We start from the raw sequence: 21,836 nt of genomic DNA on the forward strand, positions 1-21,836 counted from the left end.
ATATTTGATTATTTCATAATAGAAGGCAAATTTCGTCTCAACTTCCATATAAATAAATAATAAATTAATGAGAAAATATTATCTCCTTGAAAATCATCTGCTCACAGGCATTGCATTTAAATGAGGGCTTGCGAAAAAAAAATTGTCTCAAGTATCATGAAGAAAAGGAATTCCCGTATTCCCGTATAATAACTCAAAAAAAGGGTGAATAAGACCGAATGACAAACTCCAAAATTCTGTTTACCACGAGACTTCACATTGGCTCCTTTCTATAAATAAAATGATCGTTTTAAATCTTTAAAGACTTACTAAATAATTCTTTAAAAATTTTAAGGATATTTCACTATAATATTGTTTAACAAAGTTTTCTAAGTAGATCTTAATCCAACAAATGACAACTAAAAGGATGTGCAGTCTTGTCAATTTGCAGCTATTATAAGTTTCGAATTACTTGTGGTATTAGAAATCGGTGGCGGGAATAGGGGTTGTTTTATTTCAACAAATTATATTCATTTATACGTTGAAGCAATCGCATGAAAAGCTTCTTAAAAGCGATATCACATGGCATAAAGGGCAATTGTACCAAGCGTGGTGGTTTCAGTGTGGTCATAATTTTATATTTCTTCACAACTGGAAAAATACATATGTGAATATACTTATATATATGTTCTCTTTGTTTTCGTAGTATTCTCGTACCACTCTCGTAGCATTGTGCCTTAAGATTATGAATACCTAGAACTTCATTTTATGAAATAAAGTTTGTTTCTTCGTAGTTTTTTTTTTCTTATGAAACGAATAAAACAAAGAAAAAATATATTTTTAAAATTTTAAAAACTATAAATATACTTTTATATATAACAAAACATGTATATGAATGATAAATAATAAAAATAAATCAAAAGGGTTATACGTAGAAAAAGTGAATTGTTTGAAATATACATACACAGATTACTTTCAACTAAAGCAGAAAGAAGCTTGTTTCAATAGTTATTCTGTCTGGTGACTCTGAGTTCCCACTGAATTTACTATCGGAACATAAACAGAACAAGGATATTCTATTATTTCTTTTATTTCGGTTTAAGGAGTTTGACAATGTGTAAATTTTAATGATATGAAGTGTACATTGAAGTTGTACGAGTACATATTCTTATGAATTCTTAGATTTCGAAGCGTCCTCGTATCAATTGATACCATAGTACTTTACCTTTATAAAACTACATGGTGCTCCTTACTAAAGGTAGTCTGTTAAAGTAATCGTAAAACACGTCACGTTTCTACATCGCGGTATCAGTTAACACAGAATGTCTGGAGGTGTTTTAGTTCATATTGCACATAAATGTAATAAATAAATAATAATAAATATTATAATACTAAATATAATATTATAATATATTGTAATACTAAATATTGTACTAAATTCCTAAATATTAAACAGTCTCAAAATACTAGCTATAGGTTGTATTCGCAAATTTTTGTAGATCTCCGAAATGGATCTGATAAACACGTCTTATTATGAACTAAACGTGAATATTGGCTTCGAGATTGCCATGACAGCGTCGTGACGCCACGAGAGCGACTTAATGCTTTTCCTAGTATAGACTCTATAGTTACTTTATTGAGTAATTGGCCCCATGCTGTAAAGAAAAAAAATAAATTCAAATAATTTAATCTAGTAAAATTTTGATATGGTTTTGAAAGCGTTTTTGGTTTTTGGTTTCTGAAAGTCATTTCAAACAAGCTAATGATGTCAGTAGCAGAAAATTTTGTAATAAAATAATTTCAAAATAAAATCAACTATTTAATCATTTATATTTTGCATTGTATTTCGAGTCTTCAATCCAAATTCTTTCACTCAATTAATATTCACGGCTTAAAAACTACTCTTTCCAAATATAACTCAAAACTTGTCCGACGTTGATAAATTTGTTAATTTGTAATTTTTTTAATCATACATAAAGTATGAAAATATTTAACACCTAAATAAGATTCGGTTTTTATCTTTATAAAACCACCTGTCTTTCTTTATCCCTATTTACTTTTTGCTGGATGATGCACGTTCCTTTTAAAACAAGTTAAAATTTAAAAACAAATTGTGAACCGTAGTTTCAAGTCACGTTTATTGCGTATTATGAAGTACCAGATGTTCATAAAGCTACAGAATACTATTACACAATTTGCTACGGGGATGCTACGAAAACCCAGAGAATTGGTTCTACGATAACATACAAATATGCATTTCAAAGGGTTAATAGTGCAGACGTTGTGACAAACATGCATGCACGAACTAAGGCGAAACTATATTTTAGTGTCGGCTATCATGAAGAAAGGAATTCCCGTTTTTAAATTAAATCAAACTAAGATATCTAAAATCAGACAGCATAAAGGGCAATTGTATCAGGCTTACTGAAAACTAATGTAAAAAACAGTTTTTTTTCTTCTGAGATTTTCTTAGACATACATTTTGTAACAATGTATTTTGTCAATCTTAAAAGTCTGCCTTACATACATATCTTGAAAACTAAGAGCAGTGGGTGGTCGTATCAGTATTGTATACAAATCAGAATACTTAAGTTTGTTCTCCTAGTATGCAACGCTATCAAAAACGTGAGCCCCTACTATGTATTTATACGTAACTGTAGTAAGGTCAATAAAGTTTTACTTTTCACAGCAATCTTGAAAAATATTGTACTACTCCTTCAGACTTATGAAGTCATGGTTCCCGTACTATGAAACAAACGTGACCAATCTTCGAAGTTCTGGTTGGTTCCTTTGCAACCATGATCAATTGATAGACGAGATGAAAATGAAATCATTCATATACATGTTTTCTAATCAGAAAATAAATAATAAAATATTTAATTAATTAATATAATATTAATTGATTTAGATTATAATTAATCAATGTTTTTCAAATACACGTATGTCGGAGTAGGGTCCAGGCCGTGGTTTTTAAAAAGTGTGACGCCAGCATAACTGACGTCATCAATGACTTTATTCTTGATTGTAGACCAACATTGTTGTGACTACACTTACACAAGTGGCTACGCAGGTGGTTATGCGGCTGACACCTGATAATTTCAACTACCCTCAATTATTAGTTTTTCAAATAATAAGAATTACACCGACATATGTTTTTTTTCAGTTAATTTTAGTCAAAATTGATTCGAAGTGGAGGGACGAAACTAAGTGCCATTATCATTTATAGAAAAAGAAATGCCAGCTTCGAAAGTTAAATTTTTTGTACTGGTCTCGTAGCTCCAACGGAACTCATAACATCCTACCAGGGAAACATAAATCTATGAAGGTGATGTATCACTATGAATTGAGAGTGAAATTTATGCTATATGAACATATTGGGACAGACGTGTGTTTTAAATATTTCATATATTGAATATATATTGATATTTATTGATATTTATTTGTTTGTCTATGTTCGTGTGTCATAACCCAATTTACATTTATTAGAGCTTATTTATTTATTATTTTTTCCTGTTATTCTTATGAATATATTTTGTTCCTATCATATATAAGTTTCTTTTGCGTGTTCCTGAAATCTCGTTTTATGGAAGTGAATTGAATTCATAAAATAATTTGCATTATTTTCAAGTTCGTAGAGCAGTGGACGATCATCGTTCAGTATTGCATACAAAACATGATTCCTCAATTAATGTTCATCTGTAATACAAGGTTATAAAGTCAGGGTATATAAAATTTTAATTATTATTATAAAACTATTAACTATTATTATTTATTATCACTAAGGTGATCTTTCTCCCCATTAATCTCAAGCTCTAGTTGGTTTGTATAATTTTAAGTTTCATATATTTTTTATTAAAATTATTAATAAATGCTAGATTTATTAATAATTTTATTCAATGCTTTCAATTTGCGTGTAACTTAATTATAACTGTAATTAACTGTATGATGATAACTTTAATAAACTCAGTTTAACGTATGAGAAGAAATGTGGGAAAAATTCCTCTAGCTAAGCTGTATTGGTTGCATAACACCAACTCATAACATCCTACTAAGAGAACATACAACCGCGTAGGTGATGTTTCACAAGGGGGTGGAAGTGAAACTATCTATCTATATTTAATATAGTCTACTTGTTTGTGTGATGGTTGTCTTTTATGTATGTGTAAGTTTGGTATGACTGGCTTGCTAGCTGGCTCTTTGATAATTACGAATATTGACATCGCACTATTATTTATTCTTACTTCAAAGTTAAATTCATAACGAGGGCAAAGTGGACAGAAAATTCAAAATAGTTTAGTTTTTCCCTGAGTTATTCACTAAACACAAATTGTATTCAAAATTTTGAAGCTTCTATATAAACTAGAAGCGCCTTACAGTTTGGATGATGGGTCAGTCAGTGAATGAAAAAATTTAACAAAACTAAGAACTTTGTCTAGTTGTAATGCTTGAGCTACTTTTTTCTTGCTTACCAGAAATATAGGCGTCAAGTTTAATGCGAAATGTACTTATAGGTCGAAAATGTCCCGAAATAATTTGAGAAAAGTGTAATACGGCCATGCCGCTTTTTTATTTTTGCTCGACTTGGCGGTTCACTATCGTATATACAAACAGGTAAATTTTACAATTCATTTTTCAGACAATATCGAATTTTATCTATAGTAACAAAATAGTTTTAAATCCAATCACCACTTCAATAAGTCAATATATATTTTTAGTTATAATTATTTAAAATAATTTAAATTGTGATATTCTTGATGATTCTAAGCTTAACGATATTTATATTCTAATATTTATTGGAAACTCTTATGATGGTTAAACTAGCGCCATCTGTATATTTGTTATAATAGTGTAAATTAATGTTAATAATAATTCTGTACAGTAATTTAAATGTCCAAATACTTGACAATTGGTTTTATAATTTATAATGAGAGCTTCTGCATGTTTTACGTAATGTTCAGTGTTTTATAATTTTATGGAAACTCTTATGAGGGAAACTAGCGCCCTCTGTATGATATTGTAACTTACCCTCACCTAAAAATGTTACCTTTGAATATTATAAATAGGATGTAAGTGCTAGACTGGGGGATTTCTGGTACGAGTTGTGGAGCAATAGACATCTAAGTGGAAGTACTGCCTTATTTATTTCTAACAATATGTACAAAATTTCTATTTAATTAATGTCGGCTAGGTATGCGTGTTCATATTGTATCATATCTTAGGTCTATCCAACGACGATCCCTATGTACACTACGAGGTTCTCTAACCTCTCGCACAAATGGTAGATTTAAAATTCTCTCTTTAGATAAACGAAATGTATGTAATGAGACTAGTATTTTTCGGATAAACTACGCGTGATTTATTTTTGTAAAAACTACATACTCCCGACGTTTCGGTTACTTTTCAGCAACCGTGATCACATCTGACATCTCGTCTGCCCGTGATCACGGTTGCTGAAAAGTAACCGAAACGTCGGGAGTATGTAGTTTTTTACAAAAATAAATCACGCGTAGTTTATCCGAAAAATACTAGTTTCATTACATACATTTCGTTTATCTAAAGAGAGAATTTTAAATCTACCGATTTGTGCGAGAGGTTACAGAACCCCGTAGTGTACATAGGGATCGTCGTTGGATAGACATAAGATATGATACAATATGAACACGCATACCTTTTTTTTTTTTTTTTTTTTATAAAGGGGAAAATCATCATATGACCCCTCTTGTCCTGGGTGGGGCAAGAGGGAGTGTCAGACTCTTACTGACTAAAGACCCCCCCGTACCTTCTCCTGCTCCGAGCCAGGCCGCGGTACATCATTTCGCTTGCACCCGCAACCCGGCTTGCAACGGCTCTCGGGCCCCATCTGTGGTGGTCAGATGTCTCTTTGAGGCGCGCGCGGTACGCTACGCGCCGTACGCTTAGGTCTGGTTCTGATCGGGCGACAAGCTACCCTTGCTCGCCGTCCGCAGACCCGCGCTTACGGTGGCTGAAGGTCATCTCGCGATCCCCAACGCCTGGAGCGTCCCCTGCAGCGTCTGGCGCGTGAAGAGGATCGTTCCCTCATGCGCTCCGCGTCCTCCTTAGCTAGCATGACTGCTTCGCAAAAGGAGGAGACGGCTTCCCAGTGCCTCTTGCTCCGCACCATGGCCTGAACTAAAGCCGCACGCGAGAGGTCACCGCCGCCGATGGCTACCCTGAGGACACGGCGGTGCTCAGCCCAAGCTGGGCACTCCGCCACCGTATGCTCCACCGTGTCCTCTGGCTGGTCGTCGCAATGTCGACACCCGGGCGTCTCCTCCTTCGTATCCGAAACAGGTACCTCCCAAAACATCCGTGCCCGGAAAGCACCTGCGTCAGGCGGAAGGTGAGCACGCCGTAGCGTCTCTCCAGCCACTCCTCAAAGATTGGTTTTACCGCTGCGATAGTAGCGAGCCCAGCCTTCGGCTGAGACAATCGTTCCTTCCACTGTGTCATGAGATCACGCTGGAGTTCATCTTGCCACGCTCTGATCTGGCACGGCAGCGGAGCTTGGCCCTGGCGACAAGCTTCAGCACGCAAACTGAAGACCTGCGCAAGCGCCTTCGCCTCTAGATCCCAGGGCGGTGATCCGGCAAGGAGGTTCGCAGCCTCTCCGGAAATAGTGCGATAACCACGGATTATCCGAATGGCCATAACCCTCTGGGACGCGATCAGCGTACGAGCTGGACGCCGGCTCAGATTTAGCGCCCACACAGGGGCTCCGTAGAGGACCATGGACTGCATGATTCCCAAATATAACCTCCGGCAGGAGGCATTCGGACCCCCCAAGTTAGGAAGGAGCCGCTTGAGCGCAGCCCCTGTCCGTTCCAGCTTAGGAGCCAAACGTCGGAAGTGTTCCGCGAAGTTCCACCGGCTATCGAGGACAAGACCTAGGTACTTCATCGTCGACTCGACGCCGATGGTAACCCCTCCCGCCGTTATTCAGGACCCACCTGCAGGTGGTGCATTCCGCTGGCTGTAAAAGCTCATGGCCTCGGACTTATGGAGCGCCACCTCGAGTCCTAACTGCCGGATCTTAGAAACGAGTGTTTCAACTGCACATGTCATCAGGTTGGCCGCCTCCTGGTGCGAACTCCCATTGGCTAGAACCAGCGTGTCGTCAGCATAACAAACCACTCTGACGCCTCCGGGAAGGTCGGTGCGCAGCACCCAGTCGTACCCAATATTCCACAAGAGCGGGCCCAGAACCGAGCCCTGTGGAACACCGCGCGACATATCTCTGCGCTTCCACTCGCCTCGCTGACCAGGGTAGATGACAGACCTCTCCATCAGGTAAGCCTCGACTACACGGCGGAGGTAGGTAGGCACCCGGTGATATCGGAGTGCCTCTAGGATGCAGCTCCAGGGCAGCGAGTTGAAGGCGTTTGCGATATCCAGAGACATCGCCACGACAACCCTCCCTCTGGCCACTGCAGACCCCGTCGTGAGGTCCCTCACGCGCATGATTGCATCTACCGTGGAACGCCCTTTGCAAAAACCGAACTGGTTGTCTGCTAGATCCGGCCCTCTGCCGGTCAGGTGCGCGACGAGGCGGTTCGAAAGTATTCTTTCGAAGAGCTTTCCCACCTCATCCAGCAGCATGATAGGCCGGTACGCGGACGGAGAGTCCGCAGGGCGGTCCGGCTTCCTCACGAGAACCAGTTTACCTGTCTTCCAAGACAGCGGGAACTGGCCCCTCTCCAAACATGCACTGAAGAGACCAATTAGTCGAGGCTTTAAAGGCTCCGACGCCAAGACCCATGCCTTAGCAGGCAGATCGTCAGGTCCTGGGGCGGTTTTCTTGGTGCCCAATCGCCGCACCGCTGCTCTCAATTCTACCTCGGTCACCACCGGAGTACTGTCGTCATCCTCGTCAGAATCCGCATAAGGCACTCCAGGTTGCGGAGTCATTGTCGGAGGGGTGTACTCCCTTTGCAGTCGGGGGAATAATGTGCTCACCACTGCCTCCACCACCTCCGGCCGAAGTGTCTGAGTTAGCGGTTGAGCCATGGTGCGAAGTTTATTCCGCACCATTCGATAAGGCTGTCCCCACGGGTCTCTGTTCAGACTCTCCAGCATCTCCTGGCGGGCCTGGTCTTTGGCCCGCCGGATTTCCACCCTGAGAGTAGCTTTCGCAGCCCTGTTCTCCTCGTACAATTCCGCCTGTCTAGTTTCAGCGTCCAGAACCTGAATGCGGAGCTTGCGGTGCCTGGTGTATCGGCGTCGCGCTGCGATGCACTCACCGCGTAGAGCAGCCAGTTTCCGAGACCACCAATACACTTGCCCCTTGCGCTGACCTGGCCGGACCCGAGGCATCGCTACGTCACACATCCTGGACATGGCGTCCTGGAGCCATCTTGCCTCCTCATTGACTTCGGCAGGCCTTTCTGGTGGAATTACCCAGGCCTGCACAATTGCGGCTTCGAGAAACAACTCTCGGTCTAGCTGCCTCAGGGCCCATCGCGTTCCACAGGGCGCCTGCCTGACCGGCGGGTCTTCGGACTCGGCAAAGACGTCGAACCGGATATACCGGTGGTCGGAATACGTCTCCACGTCCTCCATGACGCGCCAGTCAACGACGCGCGATGACAGAGTTGGGCTGGCAAACGAGATGTCCACTACCGACTCACCCTGCATCCGCACGCACGTAGGCACAGAACCCTGGTTTAGAATAACGAGGCCTGTCTCTAAAGCCCAGTCTTCCACCATCCTACCCCGTACGTCGGTGAGCCGAGAACCCCAAGCCAAGTTCTTGGCATTGAAGTCCCCTAGGACGAGCACAGTGAGAGAACGGAACTCGTTAACGACGTTAACCAAATCCCTAAGGGAGTTGTGAAACTCGGAGAGAGATCGGTTCGGAGAGAAGTAAACGCCCACCACAGCGATATCTCCAAACCGAGCAGCAACGCAGCCCCTGCTTCTCTGAGGCCTCTCTAGGGTCGGGGTGCCATTGGTAGCCGACGAGATGATAGTCACCGAGTCATCCAGGTCCACCACCCAGTGATCGTTGGGTGGAACGAAGTACGGCTCTGAGACTACAGCGACATTTATCGACCACTCCGCCATGCTCTGGAGCAGAAGATCCTGAGCAGCAGCGCAGTGGTTAATATTCGCCTGAAGTATGCGTAATGGAGCCATTATTAACAGTCCATCACGGCCTCCTCCGTGGTGGCAGCGGCGATAGCAGCAGTATCGGGAGTGGTGGCGACTGCGGCAACGGCGGCGGGAACAACAGCAGAGTCAACGTTGGAGGCAGAGAACTTACCCCTGCCCCTGGATTTGACGGGAGGGGAGCAGGACTTGCCCCCTACCCGATGGTCAGCCGGCTTGCCGGCGGCTGCACATGCATCACAGTGCAGCGGGGCAGTGCACGAACTAGCCCTATGACCGGGTTGACCACAGCGGAAGCAGAGATCGCTGCGGTCCACCTCCGAGGTGCATTTAGCGCTCACATGGTCCCCAATGTGGCATCGGAAGCACCTTAGAGGTCGGGGCTCCAGCAGCCTCACCTGCGCCGAAACCCAGCCCACCAGGAGCCTTTTAACCTCTTTTATTCTCTTGGCCGCTGTGACGGGACAGCTAACCACAACTGTTCGTAGTCCCGTACAATATGAACACGCATACCTAGCCGACAATAATTAAATAGAAATTTTGTACATATTGTTAGAAATAAATAAGGCAGTACTTCCACTTAGATGTTTGTTGCTCCACAACTCGTATCAGAAATCCCCCAGTCTAGTACTTACATCCTATTTATAATATTCAAAGGTAACATTTTAGGTGAGGGTAAGTTACATGTCATACAGAGGGCGTTAGTTTCCTATAAGTGTTCCATAAATTTAAATGAACATTACGTAAAACATGCAGAAGCTCTCATTATAAATTATAAAACCAATTGTCAAGTATTTGGACATTTAAATTACTGTACAGAAACATTATTAACATTAATTTACACTGTTATAACAAATATACAGATGGCGCTAGTTTAACCATCACAAGAGTTTCAATAAATATTAGAATATAAATATCGTTAAGCTTAGAATCATCAAGTATATCACAATTTAAATTATTTTAAATAATTATAACTAACACTCGGCCTTTCCTGATTCACAAATTTACGACCTCGTAATGGTATTGTGAACTATGTTACAATTTAAAATATCAATTTCCAGGTTTGTAAAAGTCCTAGAATCAAAAATTGAGGTTGTTTTTATTGAAGAAATTTTATAACTGTAAATAACAACTTATTTTCCAAAAATATTTTACTGCATGTATAGTACAAACTTCATGATATTAATGTGCTACTTTACAGAAGATTCCCCAAAAAATTAATTAAACGATCGGCCATATTGACAGCATATTACGTCCTCGTAATAGAATTATAACAATACAGCAGTACAAAGTTCTCAATAAACCTTAATTTATCTATTTCTGTTTTATGCACCGGACACACAAGATGCTTTTGAAACTAGATCAATGAACAAACCAATTCGATAATATTTCCATGGGACACCTACATGGACTCTTTTTTTTTCTTAGCATCGGACACACCAGGATGCTTATAAAACCAAAACAAGAGTGATTATATTTCCATGGGACACATCAACATGGCTATTTTTCTTGTTTAACTTGGCACTGGACTTATCATAATGGACACACCATAAAGCCCTTTTTTTTAGAACTTTATTCACTGGACAAAACAATTTGATCTCAATACCATGGGACCCACCATCATGGCTATTCATTTTATTTAGCACTGGATACACCATGATACTCTTCAATTTTATTTATTTAAACTATTTTTATTTTAAAATATTAATCTCCCTAATAATGGGGCAAATATTCCAGTCACACGGGTCAGTGACCAAGTGTTTCTGGGAAGTGAAAATGTCAGTCAACTCATTAACAGATTCCAAAAATTCACGTACTATTCGACAGGTATTCAAAATAGCAGCTTTTTGCATGGTGATGTATGCGAGTGGTGGTAAATCCAGAATTTTTGACTTTGGTGTGAGTGTTTAGGAATGACTCCAGTAGCGGAAAGCACGATAGGGCCAATATGGATTAATTAATTTTATTTCCATGGGACACACCTACATGGATTCTCTTTTTCTTAGCACCGGACACCCCTGGATGCTTTTAATACTGGACAAACCAGTTAGAACTCTTATTTCCATGGGACACACCAGCTTGGTATTAACAAATTTTTGCCAAGTATTAGTATTTCATAATTTTTACTCTTGCATGGTATGCGACTCAACATATTCAATTATGTTTTAACATCATTATTATGATTACACATTGAATTTTCACTTTATAAAGCGTAAATATATATCACTTACTCTCCATATTGTAAGTGATTTACTTTGGATTTAACCTTTGATGAAAAGAAAAATATCAATTACATTAGATAGCTGAAACATTTTCTTTCTTAGTCAAATATCATCATCATTAGATTCACTATACAGAATAATGACATTTGTATTTAATTATTTGTATTAAATATTTTGTATTTTTATTAAATATTTTATATTTAAATTCTATATTAATTTAAGATATACATATATTTTTATAACGATAATTCAAATATTCTTTTAATTCATGACTTTACATAATCAAGTACTTTTTTTTTACTTGTAGGTAGCATGTTATTGTAGTACATGTAGTCCATGTAAAGTTTCAATTTTTAGATTCATTTTGTATGTGGGTTTTAGTGCAAGCAGTAAGTTTAAATTCATTTTGTGCGTCGTTTTATGTGAAATCTGGAACAGTACGCGGTAAGTGATTTTGTGTATATACATACTAGTATATATTTTACTGTTCGTTTCATCGTTTTTATGTAATAATTGTATATTGACAGTCAGTTTTTAATATGGTTTAATAAAATTATAAATAATTTTCGAAAATAATTACATTTGATGGTTAAAATTCTTCATCATATCTACCTACACCATGCACCATTATTTACTTATTTCTTTCAACTTTCTTTGTCCGTATTATCACCACTACTAACATGTTGTATTAGAAACTTTTCATTTTGTCCCCCGCTATAACATTATAATATCTTATCCGCCTTTATTCAAGGATGTCACCCTATAATGATCGTTATCATATATTTTGCAACTTTATAAAATCTGGCATATCTGTTGACAAGTTTTCCATCGTGATCCTTTTTTTATTATTATTATTATGCTACGCTGAATTTGTACTAAATCGCCTAAAAGAATTTTGTATAATTAAGTCTTTTCTATCGTACCCCTCTTTACTTTTTATAGAAACGTTAATATTATTTTTTTGAGCTTGAGAACGCAACTCGGATATTTGAGTTTTGTTTTTTGTTTTACAGTATAAAATGCAGTTCAAATCGAGGCTTATATCCATATAGTAATTCTAAAGGACATTTCTGGGTACTGCTGTTTATGCTGTAATGGATGCCTCTTTTCCACTTATGGAATAAATTGTTCCCAGTCTATCTCATTTTCACCAGTATACGCTGTTAATGATTGAAGAATGGTGCGATTACTACGTTCGACTTGCCCATTTGCTCTTAGACAGGGAACTGCATTTAATATATTCCGAATTTGTTTAAGGGTGCAATAGTTTGAAAACTCTTGGTTGGTAAAAGCCTTCCCACGGTCTGTTATTAGTCGAGTAGGCAGTCCGAAAACGAGCGTAAGAAAATTCATTGTATGTATTACGTGAATTGTAAAAGTATTAGGAACAGGTTGCAGTCAAACAAATTTACTGAAAGCGTCTATTACTACCAATAAGTAACAATTTTGGTTTAACGAATTTACACAAGGGACCAAATTATTGAGATGCCACGGAATATTCCGTTTTTCAATGGGATTTAAAAAGCCTCGTTTCCCAAATGGTTTTTTTTTTTGGCAAATTGACATGGAATGCATACCTTCACATATTTAGTAACAAATCATTTTAGTTTTTCGAACTAATATTGTCTCTGAACAATCTCAATAACCCTGGTTGCATTCATGTGACCATTATCATGAAACATTTTTGCGATTTTATTCTCGTCTACTTTTCTATGCAGAATACCGTCTTTTAATAGATACAACTCCTTATATTCATAATTATTTATGTTAATAATGACTTGTAATTCAAGATCATCATTTTGCACTGCTATAATCCAATTTTCTGTTGTAATATGTTGTAAAGGTAGAGCATTGCGATTCAGCGAGTCTACGTGTCGAATTTGTATTTCTGGTCTATATTGCACTTCAAAATTGTAACTTTGTAGTTCTAGCCATCATCGTCCTATCCTTGGTAACTACTGAGAGCCTGACAATCGGTAAATATTTTAAAAGGTCGACCCAAGAGATATACACGAAATTTTCTAATACTAAACACAACTGCCATTGCTTTAAGTTCATACGAGTGATATTTTTGTTCTATGGATGTGGTTTGTTTACTGAAATATGCTATAGGTTTTAATTCACCTTTCAACTGTTTTTAAAATAAAATACCACCAACTCCATGACTTGATGCATATATGTTTAACTGTGTTTCAAGTTCGGAATTATATACAGCCAGTACTGGTTCAGATTTTAAAGCTCGTTTATACCAATAAACGAATTTTGTTCTTCTTCCCCCCATTTCCACAATTGGTATTTCGTAGTAAAATACATAGCGGACGAATTCTATTCTCGAAAGATTTAATGAATTTACGGAAGTAACCAGCTTACACCCAATAAATCTTCTTAAATCGTGAATATTATTTGGTTCTCTAAATTCATTTAGTGCTTTTAATTTATTTGGCTATGGTCGGATCTCTCCACACGATATGATGTGACCTAAGTAATCGATACTTGCTTTTAAGAATGAACATTTGTCCCGACGCAATATTACACCATATTTGCTCAATAAAATCAAAATTAGTTCTCAATTTTCCAACGCCTGCGGGATAGTTTTTGAAAATAATAAAATATCGTTGATAATGAGGAAGCGAATTCAAATCTATACTTATTCAGCATAAAATTCATCACTCTTTTATTGACATACGATACGGGTGATGATAAAAGGGAACTTAAGTGGTTAGTTCAATTTTTATTTCTATATCAAATCTCCTACCCCTGCATGATCATCAAAACAATGATCAAATTTATTTAAGATTTTGAAGATTGTCTAGGTCCGATCTTGACACATCTGTATCGATTTTAATATTACCCGATTTATATTCAGAACCTCGAGTAATGCAAAGTGTAGCAAATAATGTTATCGGTTAATATATTAAGTCGTTTACGTCGATATACCCCCGGTTACCATTTATTTCAGTTATTTGTTCTGGAATATCAATTTCTTTACCAAGGCACCTATATTCAGACCGTTCAAGTTTCACAGAACACCATCGACATATTGTCGACAAATTGGTCCGTATAAACTAAAATTTTGATTAATCCATTAACAATTTTCAGGTCATGAGGTACCCTTAATTCTATTTTTGATAGATGGACGTCATTATGATTTGAAAATGGTAGTTCCATATTAACAGTGCTATTATTGTAGGAAAATGTTAAAGTATCCGTCGCTATCATAACACATATTCCCGGTAATTCACTAAAGGCCCGCCCTATTATCATGTCGGTGTCTTGTAGGTTATCACAAGACTATCAAAACCGATGTGCTAGCCCCGACGCCATCTATGTTCAAATTCAAAATTCAAAAGCTACTATAGAGTTTCACCTTCTGGTGTTATAATTTGACGCCCATAACCTTTTATGCTTGTTTGACATATATTATATTTTAAATTGATTTTTTAGAGCCGCTGATACTGTTATAGTATTATTAAAGTCAATATATGCAGTCAATTTAAAACCGTTAGCAATAATAATTTTACGAAATTTTGGTGATCCACATCAATCGGGCTAACAATTTAGATTTCTTTTCATCGAATTTATTGTTAGGTTTGACATAAGAACTATTTGGAGCCGATAGATTTTTAAAATAACAGTCTTTCTCTTCATAACCTACTTTACCACAGTGATCGGACTTTTTAAATCTGCAATATTCCGTTTTATGAACAATTTTATTATAATTATTACATCGGACGTTTTCCCTACATTGGGATGATATACATTGGGACGATGTGAGTCCACATGAAAAACATTTAGGCCCTGAACTTTATCAAAAGTTAAATTATTTGTTAATTGTGAGGGTTCAACTATAGTATCCGTTAAATAATTAAGTATCTTAAGAACCGGTGGCTTTAGAACCTGTGCCTCGGGTTCCAGCTTTCAAATTACGTGGCAGATTATATGATCACTTAACTCACATGACTCTCCAAGAGCTGGCTTTTTGAAAAATAAAAGTATCACCTGTGCATCCTGACGTTTGTTAGTTGCAACCATGTCGTGTAGTTTCGCAGCGAATCCGCGCTTGAGAGGGAAAAGTCTTTTCCACTCGCTCCAGGTCACATCGATGTTTTATTAGTGTTCAAACCGTAGCAGAGAGTTTCCTTCCAAGTTGCTTGTCATGTTGTATATTAAAGCTCTTTTTTTATCATCATATTTAAGCTTCTTACTTGAGCTTCAGCATCTCCTTGTTATTTGTATAGGGTCCAGGTTGTAATTGCGTTGCCATCTCACACTGGCTAGTAACTTCAATCATTTTCTCCAGGTGGTCTAAACGTTCAGGTATCTGTAGATCGGAGAGGTTTTCTTGTTTCTTTTTTCTTCAGGCTTCTTTGTGACATGTGGCAGCGGTTCATCTTCATTATTTCCAGTTGACAGGATATCTCGCGAACGATCCGTATACTTCTGACTTGTTAAAAATAAATAAGGCAGTACTTCCACTTAGATGTCTATTGCTCCACAACTCGTACCAGAAATCCCCCAGTCTAGCACTTACATCCTATTTATAATATTCAAAGGTAACATTTTTAGGTGAGGGTAAGTTACAATATCATACAGAGGGCGCTAGTTTCCCTCATAAGAGTTTCCATAAGACGAAGAGACGAAACCTCTTAGCATTCAATGGATTCACCGTGCGGGTGCCGGGTCCATTGCGTTGCAGGGAGTGGAGCTTTAACAGCGCCTGGGACTTGCGACCCAGGTGTAGGTTTAAGGGGCCCCTAACTAACGCGCGTTAAACGCTCACCTCCACTGTCCAAGCTCCTCTCCCTACCTAACCATATTTGACAAGAACCTACTAGGGCTGCCTTCGAAGTACGTTCCAAGAAAGAATTGATGTGAGTTCTGGACAGGCCCAAGTCTTTTAGTAGGTTGTAGAGAGATTTAGCCGTTATACCTCTCGCTCCCACTTCTACCGCATATAAATCCACGACGAACCTATTTCGAGTGAGTTCGTTTGTGAGCTCGTAATATTTGTTGACCTTGATGGTATGGTCTTTGGGATGTTGGTTTCCCAAGGAACCGTAAGCTCTATCATCACAACGCGCTTTAAGATTCGCGAATACATGAATATGTCCGGTCTGGAGGCCGACGCACAAATATCCTCGGGGATTTTGTATTGTTTTTCACACGTATCCATCATTATAGTCCAATCCGTAGCCGCTTTAAGGATGGAGTAAGGCTTGACATTTGTTTTTATAGTCCTAATGCCCTCTCTCACAAAACCTACTGATCGCTCGTTTGTGGTTATTCCTTTTTGCGCTCTGGCTACCGAAACACTAACCGCTTCACGTATGATTTCCAGAACCCTATCGTGACGACGCGAGTATTGACCGCTATCGAGGAGTACCTTACATCCCACTAACAAGTGCCTAGCAGTTCCAACTGCCTTCCCACAGATATAGCAAGTCTTTTCGGTACCTTTACCCCATCTTACTAAATTACTCTGATCTGGGAGAGTCATCTGGAATGCATTGAGATAGAATTTTAGCAATGCTGGCGACCAATCATGGATTAAGGTGCGCCATTTTAGTGCTAATGGGATGCAAAAATCTCCTATGTCTAACCACTCGTTCTGCATTTCTAAACTTATTGCATGGATCTTATATTTATCATTCTCGTCTTGTCGAATAAAAGACTTCAATATATCCGTATCTTGGACCTTCCTACTTGATCCTAACCCTACTCTGTTACTTTGCGCTCCTATCATAAACTGCTTGTGGAATTGAAGCCTTGACTCTAGCTCTGGGGCATCTTTGTCTTTTGGGAGCGATGTAACGACGTCATCCTGGGATTTCCCCAAGATGTACCTCTTGGAAACTCTCAGGTGTTTATAGAGCTCCGATGGCCTTTTTAGACTCATCCCAAAACTATTGCGATCCCTAAATAAAGCCGATGAATCAGCCGTTAGCGCGAGCCCGAGCCACAACTTCAACATCTTTATGACGCCTGCATCTAACTTTGACAAAAGGGTTTTATTAAAATCATAAACGAGGAAAGGCCAATTTAAACGTGAAGTTAGATAATTATCGTAGATCCAAGCTTTTTTATAAAACACTGAACATTACGTAAAACATGCAGAAGCTCTCATTATAAATTATAAAACCAATTGTCAAGTATTTGGACATTTAAATTACTGTACAGAAACATTATTAACATTAATTTACACTATTATAACAAATATACAGATGGCGCTAGTTTAACCATCATAAGAGTTTCCAATAAATATTAGAATATAAATATCGTTAAGCTTAGAATCATCAAGAATATCACAATTTAAATTATTTTAAATAATTATAACTAAAAATATATATTGACTTAATGAAGTGGTGATTGGATTTAAAACTATTTTGTTACTATAGATAAAATTCGATATTGTCTGAAAAATGAATTGTAAAATTTACCTGTTTGTACGATAGTGAACCGCCAAGTCGAGCAAAAATAAAAAAGCGGCATGGCCGTATTACACTTTTCTCAAATTATTTCGGGACATTTTCGACCTATAAGTACATTTCGCATTAAACTTGACGCCTATATTTCTGGTAAGCAAGAAAAAAGTAGCTCAAGCATTACAACTAGACAAAGTTCTTAGTTTTGTTAAATTTTTTCATTCACTGACTGACCCATCATCCAAACTGTAAGGCGCTTCTAGTTTATATAGAAGCTTCAAAATTTTGAATACAATTTGTGTTTAGTGAATAACTCAGGGAAAAACTAAACTATTTTGAATTTTCTGTCCACTTTGCCCTCGTTATGAATTTAACTTTGAAGTAAGAATAAATAATAGTGCGATGTCAATATTCGTAATTATCAAAGAGCCAGCTAGCAAGCCAGTCATACCAAACTTACACATACATAAAAGACAACCATCACACAAACAAGTAGACTATATTAAATATAGATAGATAGTTTCACTTCCACCCCCTTGTGAAACATCACCTACGCGGTTGTATGTTCTCTTAGTAGGATGTTATGAGTTGGTGTTATGCAACCAATACAGCTTAGCTAGAGGAATTTTTCCCACATTTCTTCTCATACGTTAAACTGAGTTTATTAAAGTTATCATCATACAGTTAATTACAGTTATAATTAAGTTACACGCAAATTGGAAGCATTGAATAAAATTATTAATAAATCTAGCATTTATTAATAATTTTAATAAAAAAATATATGAAACTTAAAATTATACAAACCAACTAGAGCTTGAGATTAATGGGGAGAAAGATCACCTTAGTGATAATAAATAATAATAGTTAATAGTTTTATAATAATAATTAAAATTTTTATATACCCTGACTTTATAACCTTGTATTACAGATGAACATTAATTGAGGAATCATGTTTTGTATGCAATACTGAACGATGATCGTCCACTGCTCTACGAACTTGAAAATAATGCAAATTATTTTATGAATTCAATTCACTTCCATAAAACGAGATTTCAGGAACACGCAAAAGAAACTTATATATGATAGGAACAAAAATATATTCATAAGAATAACAGGAAAAAATTAATAAATAAATAAGCTCTAATAAATGTAAATTGGGTTATGACACACGAACATAGACAAACAAATAAATATCAATAAATATCAATATATATTCAATATATGAAATATTTAAAACACACGTCTGTCCCAATATGTTCATATAGCATAAATTTCACTCTCAATTCATAGTGATACATCACCTTCATAGATTTATGTTTCCCTGGTAGGATGTTATGAGTTCCGTTGGAGCTACGAGACCAGTACAAAAAATTTAACTTTCGAAGCTGGCATTTCTTTTTCTATAAATGATAATGGCACTTAGTTTCGTCCCTCCACTTCGAATCAATTTTGACTAAAATTAACTGAAAAAAAACATATGTCGGTGTAATTCTTATTATTTGAAAAACTAATAATTGAGGGTAGTTGAAATTATCAGGTGTCAGCCGCATAACCACCTGCGTAGCCACTTGTGTAAGTGTAGTCACAACAATGTTGGTCTACAATCAAGAATAAAGTCATTGATGACGTCAGTTATGCTGGCGTCACACTTTTTAAAAACCACGGCCTGGACCCTACTCCGACATACGTGTATTTGAAAAACATTGATTAATTATAATCTAAATCAATTAATATTATATTAATTAATTAAATATTTTATTATTTATTTTCTGATTAGAAAACATGTATATGAATGATTTCATTTTCATCTCGTCTATCAATTGATCATGGTTGCAAAGGAACCAACCAGAACTTCGAAGATTGGTCACGTTTGTTTCATAGTACGGGAACCATGACTTCATAAGTCTGAAGGAGTAGTACAATATTTTTCAAGATTGCTGTGAAAAGTAAAACTTTATTGACCTTACTACAGTTACGTATAAATACATAGTAGGGGCTCACGTTTTTGATAGCGTTGCATACTAGGAGAACAAACTTAAGTATTCTGATTTGTATACAATACTGATACGACCACCCACTGCTCTTAGTTTTCAAGATATGTATGTAAGGCAGACTTTTAAGATTGACAAAATACATTGTTACAAAATGTATGTCTAAGAAAATCTCAGAAGAAAAAAAACTGTTTTTTACATTAGTTTTCAGTAAGCCTGATACAATTGCCCTTTATGCTGTCTGATTTTAGATATCTTAGTTTGATTTAATTTTAAAAACGGGAATTCCTTTCTTCATGATAGCCGACACTAAAATATAGTTTCGCCTTAGTTCGTGCATGCATGTTTGTCACAACGTCTGCACTATTAACCCTTTGAAATGCATATTTGTATGTTTATCGTAGAACCAATTCTCTGGGTTTTCGTAGCATCCCCGTAGCAAATTGTGTAATAGTATTCTGTAGCTTTATGAACATCTGGTACTTCATAATACGCAATAAACGTGACTTGAAACTACGGTTCACAATTTGTTTTTAAATTTTAACTTGTTTTAAAAGGAACGTGCATCATCCAGCAAAAAGTAAATAGGGATAAAGAAAGACAGGTGGTTTTATAAAGATAAAAAACCGAATCTTATTTAGGTGTTAAATATTTTCATACTTTATGTATGATTAAAAAAATTACAAATTAACAAATTTATCAACGTCGGACAAGTTTTGAGTTATATTTGGAAAGAGTAGTTTTTAAGCCGTGAATATTAATTGAGTGAAAGAATTTGGATTGAAGACTCGAAATACAATGCAAAATATAAATGATTAAATAGTTGATTTTATTTTGAAATTATTTTATTACAAAATTTTCTGCTACTGACATCATTAGCTTGTTTGAAATGACTTTCAGAAACCAAAAACCAAAAACGCTTTCAAAACCATATCAAAATTTTACTAGATTAAATTATTTGAATTTTTTTTTTTTCTTTACAGCATGGGGCCAATTACTCAATAAAGTAACTATAGAGTCTATACTAGGAAAAGCATTAAGTCGCTCTCGTGGCGTCACGACGCTGTCATGGCAATCTCGAAGCCAATATTCACGTTTAGTTCATAATAAGACGTGTTTATCAGATCCATTTCGGAGATCTACAAAAATTTGCGAATACAAACTATAGCTAGTATTTTGAGACTGTTTAATATTTAGGATTTTAGTACAATATTTAGTATTACAATATATTATAATATTTATATTTAGTATTATAATATTTATTATTATTTATTTATTACATTTATGTGCAATATGAACTAAAACACCTCCAGACATTCTGTGTTAACTGATACCGCGATGTAGAAACGTGACGTGTTTTACGATTACTTTAACAGACTACCTTTAGTAAGGAGCACCATGTAGTTTTATAAAGGTAAAGTACTATGGTATCAATTGATACGAGGACGCTTCGAAATCTAAGAATTCATAAGAATATGTACTCGTACAACTTCAATGTACACTTCATATCATTAAAATTTACACATTGTCAAACTCCTTAAACCGAAATAAAAGAAATAATAGAATATCCTTGTTCTGTTTATGTTCCGATAGTAAATTCAGTGGGAACTCAGAGTCACCAGACAGAATAACTATTGAAACAAGCTTCTTTCTGCTTTAGTTGAAAGTAATCTGTGTATGTATATTTCAAACAATTCACTTTTTCTACGTATAACCCTTTTGATTTATTTTTATTATTTATCATTCATATACATGTTTTGTTATATATAAAAGTATATTTATAGTTTTTAAAATTTTAAAAATATATATTTTTTCTTTGTTTTATTCGTTTCATAAGAAAAAAAAACTACGAAGAAACAAACTTTATTTCATAAAATGAAGTTCTAGGTATTCATAATCTTAAGGCACAATGCTACGAGAGTGGTACGAGAATACTACGAAAACAAAGAGAACATATATATAAGTATATTCACATATGTATTTTTCCAGTTGTGAAGAAATATAAAATTATGACCACACTGAAACCACCACGCTTGGTACAATTGCCCTTTATGCCATGTGATATCGCTTTTAAGAAGCTTTTCATGCGATTGCTT

The 21,836-nt window shown here is 36.8% G+C and overlaps 1 protein-coding gene across 1 annotated transcript; it reads right to left on the minus strand.

Annotated features, from left to right (window-relative positions):
- Positions 1-9,134: 9,134 nt before the first annotated feature.
- On the minus strand, positions 9,135-15,618 carry LOC133320596 (uncharacterized). Its single transcript, XM_061529246.1, has 2 exons — positions 15,533-15,618; positions 9,135-9,618 (listed from the first exon to the last, which is right to left on the minus strand). The coding sequence occupies exons 1-2, from the start codon at positions 15,616-15,618 to the stop codon at positions 9,135-9,137; spliced, it is 570 nt and encodes a 189-aa protein (XP_061385230.1).
- Positions 15,619-21,836: the final 6,218 nt, after the last annotated feature.

This window comes from Danaus plexippus, unplaced genomic scaffold (assembly GCF_018135715.1).
Source record: "Danaus plexippus unplaced genomic scaffold, MEX_DaPlex mxdp_38, whole genome shotgun sequence".
Lineage (NCBI taxonomy): Eukaryota > Metazoa > Arthropoda > Insecta > Lepidoptera > Nymphalidae > Danaus > Danaus plexippus.

Bases quoted from the DNA above. Each gene is read 5' to 3' on its own strand.
- LOC133320596 (XM_061529246.1), bottom strand. From the start codon at position 15,618: ATGATTGAAGTTACTAGCCAGTGTGAGATGGCAACGCAATTACAACCT. The intron at 9,619-15,532 runs GTAAGAAGCTTA...ATTGTCGGCTAG, and splicing joins AAGGAGATGCTGAAGCTCAA to GTATGCGTGTTCATATTGTA.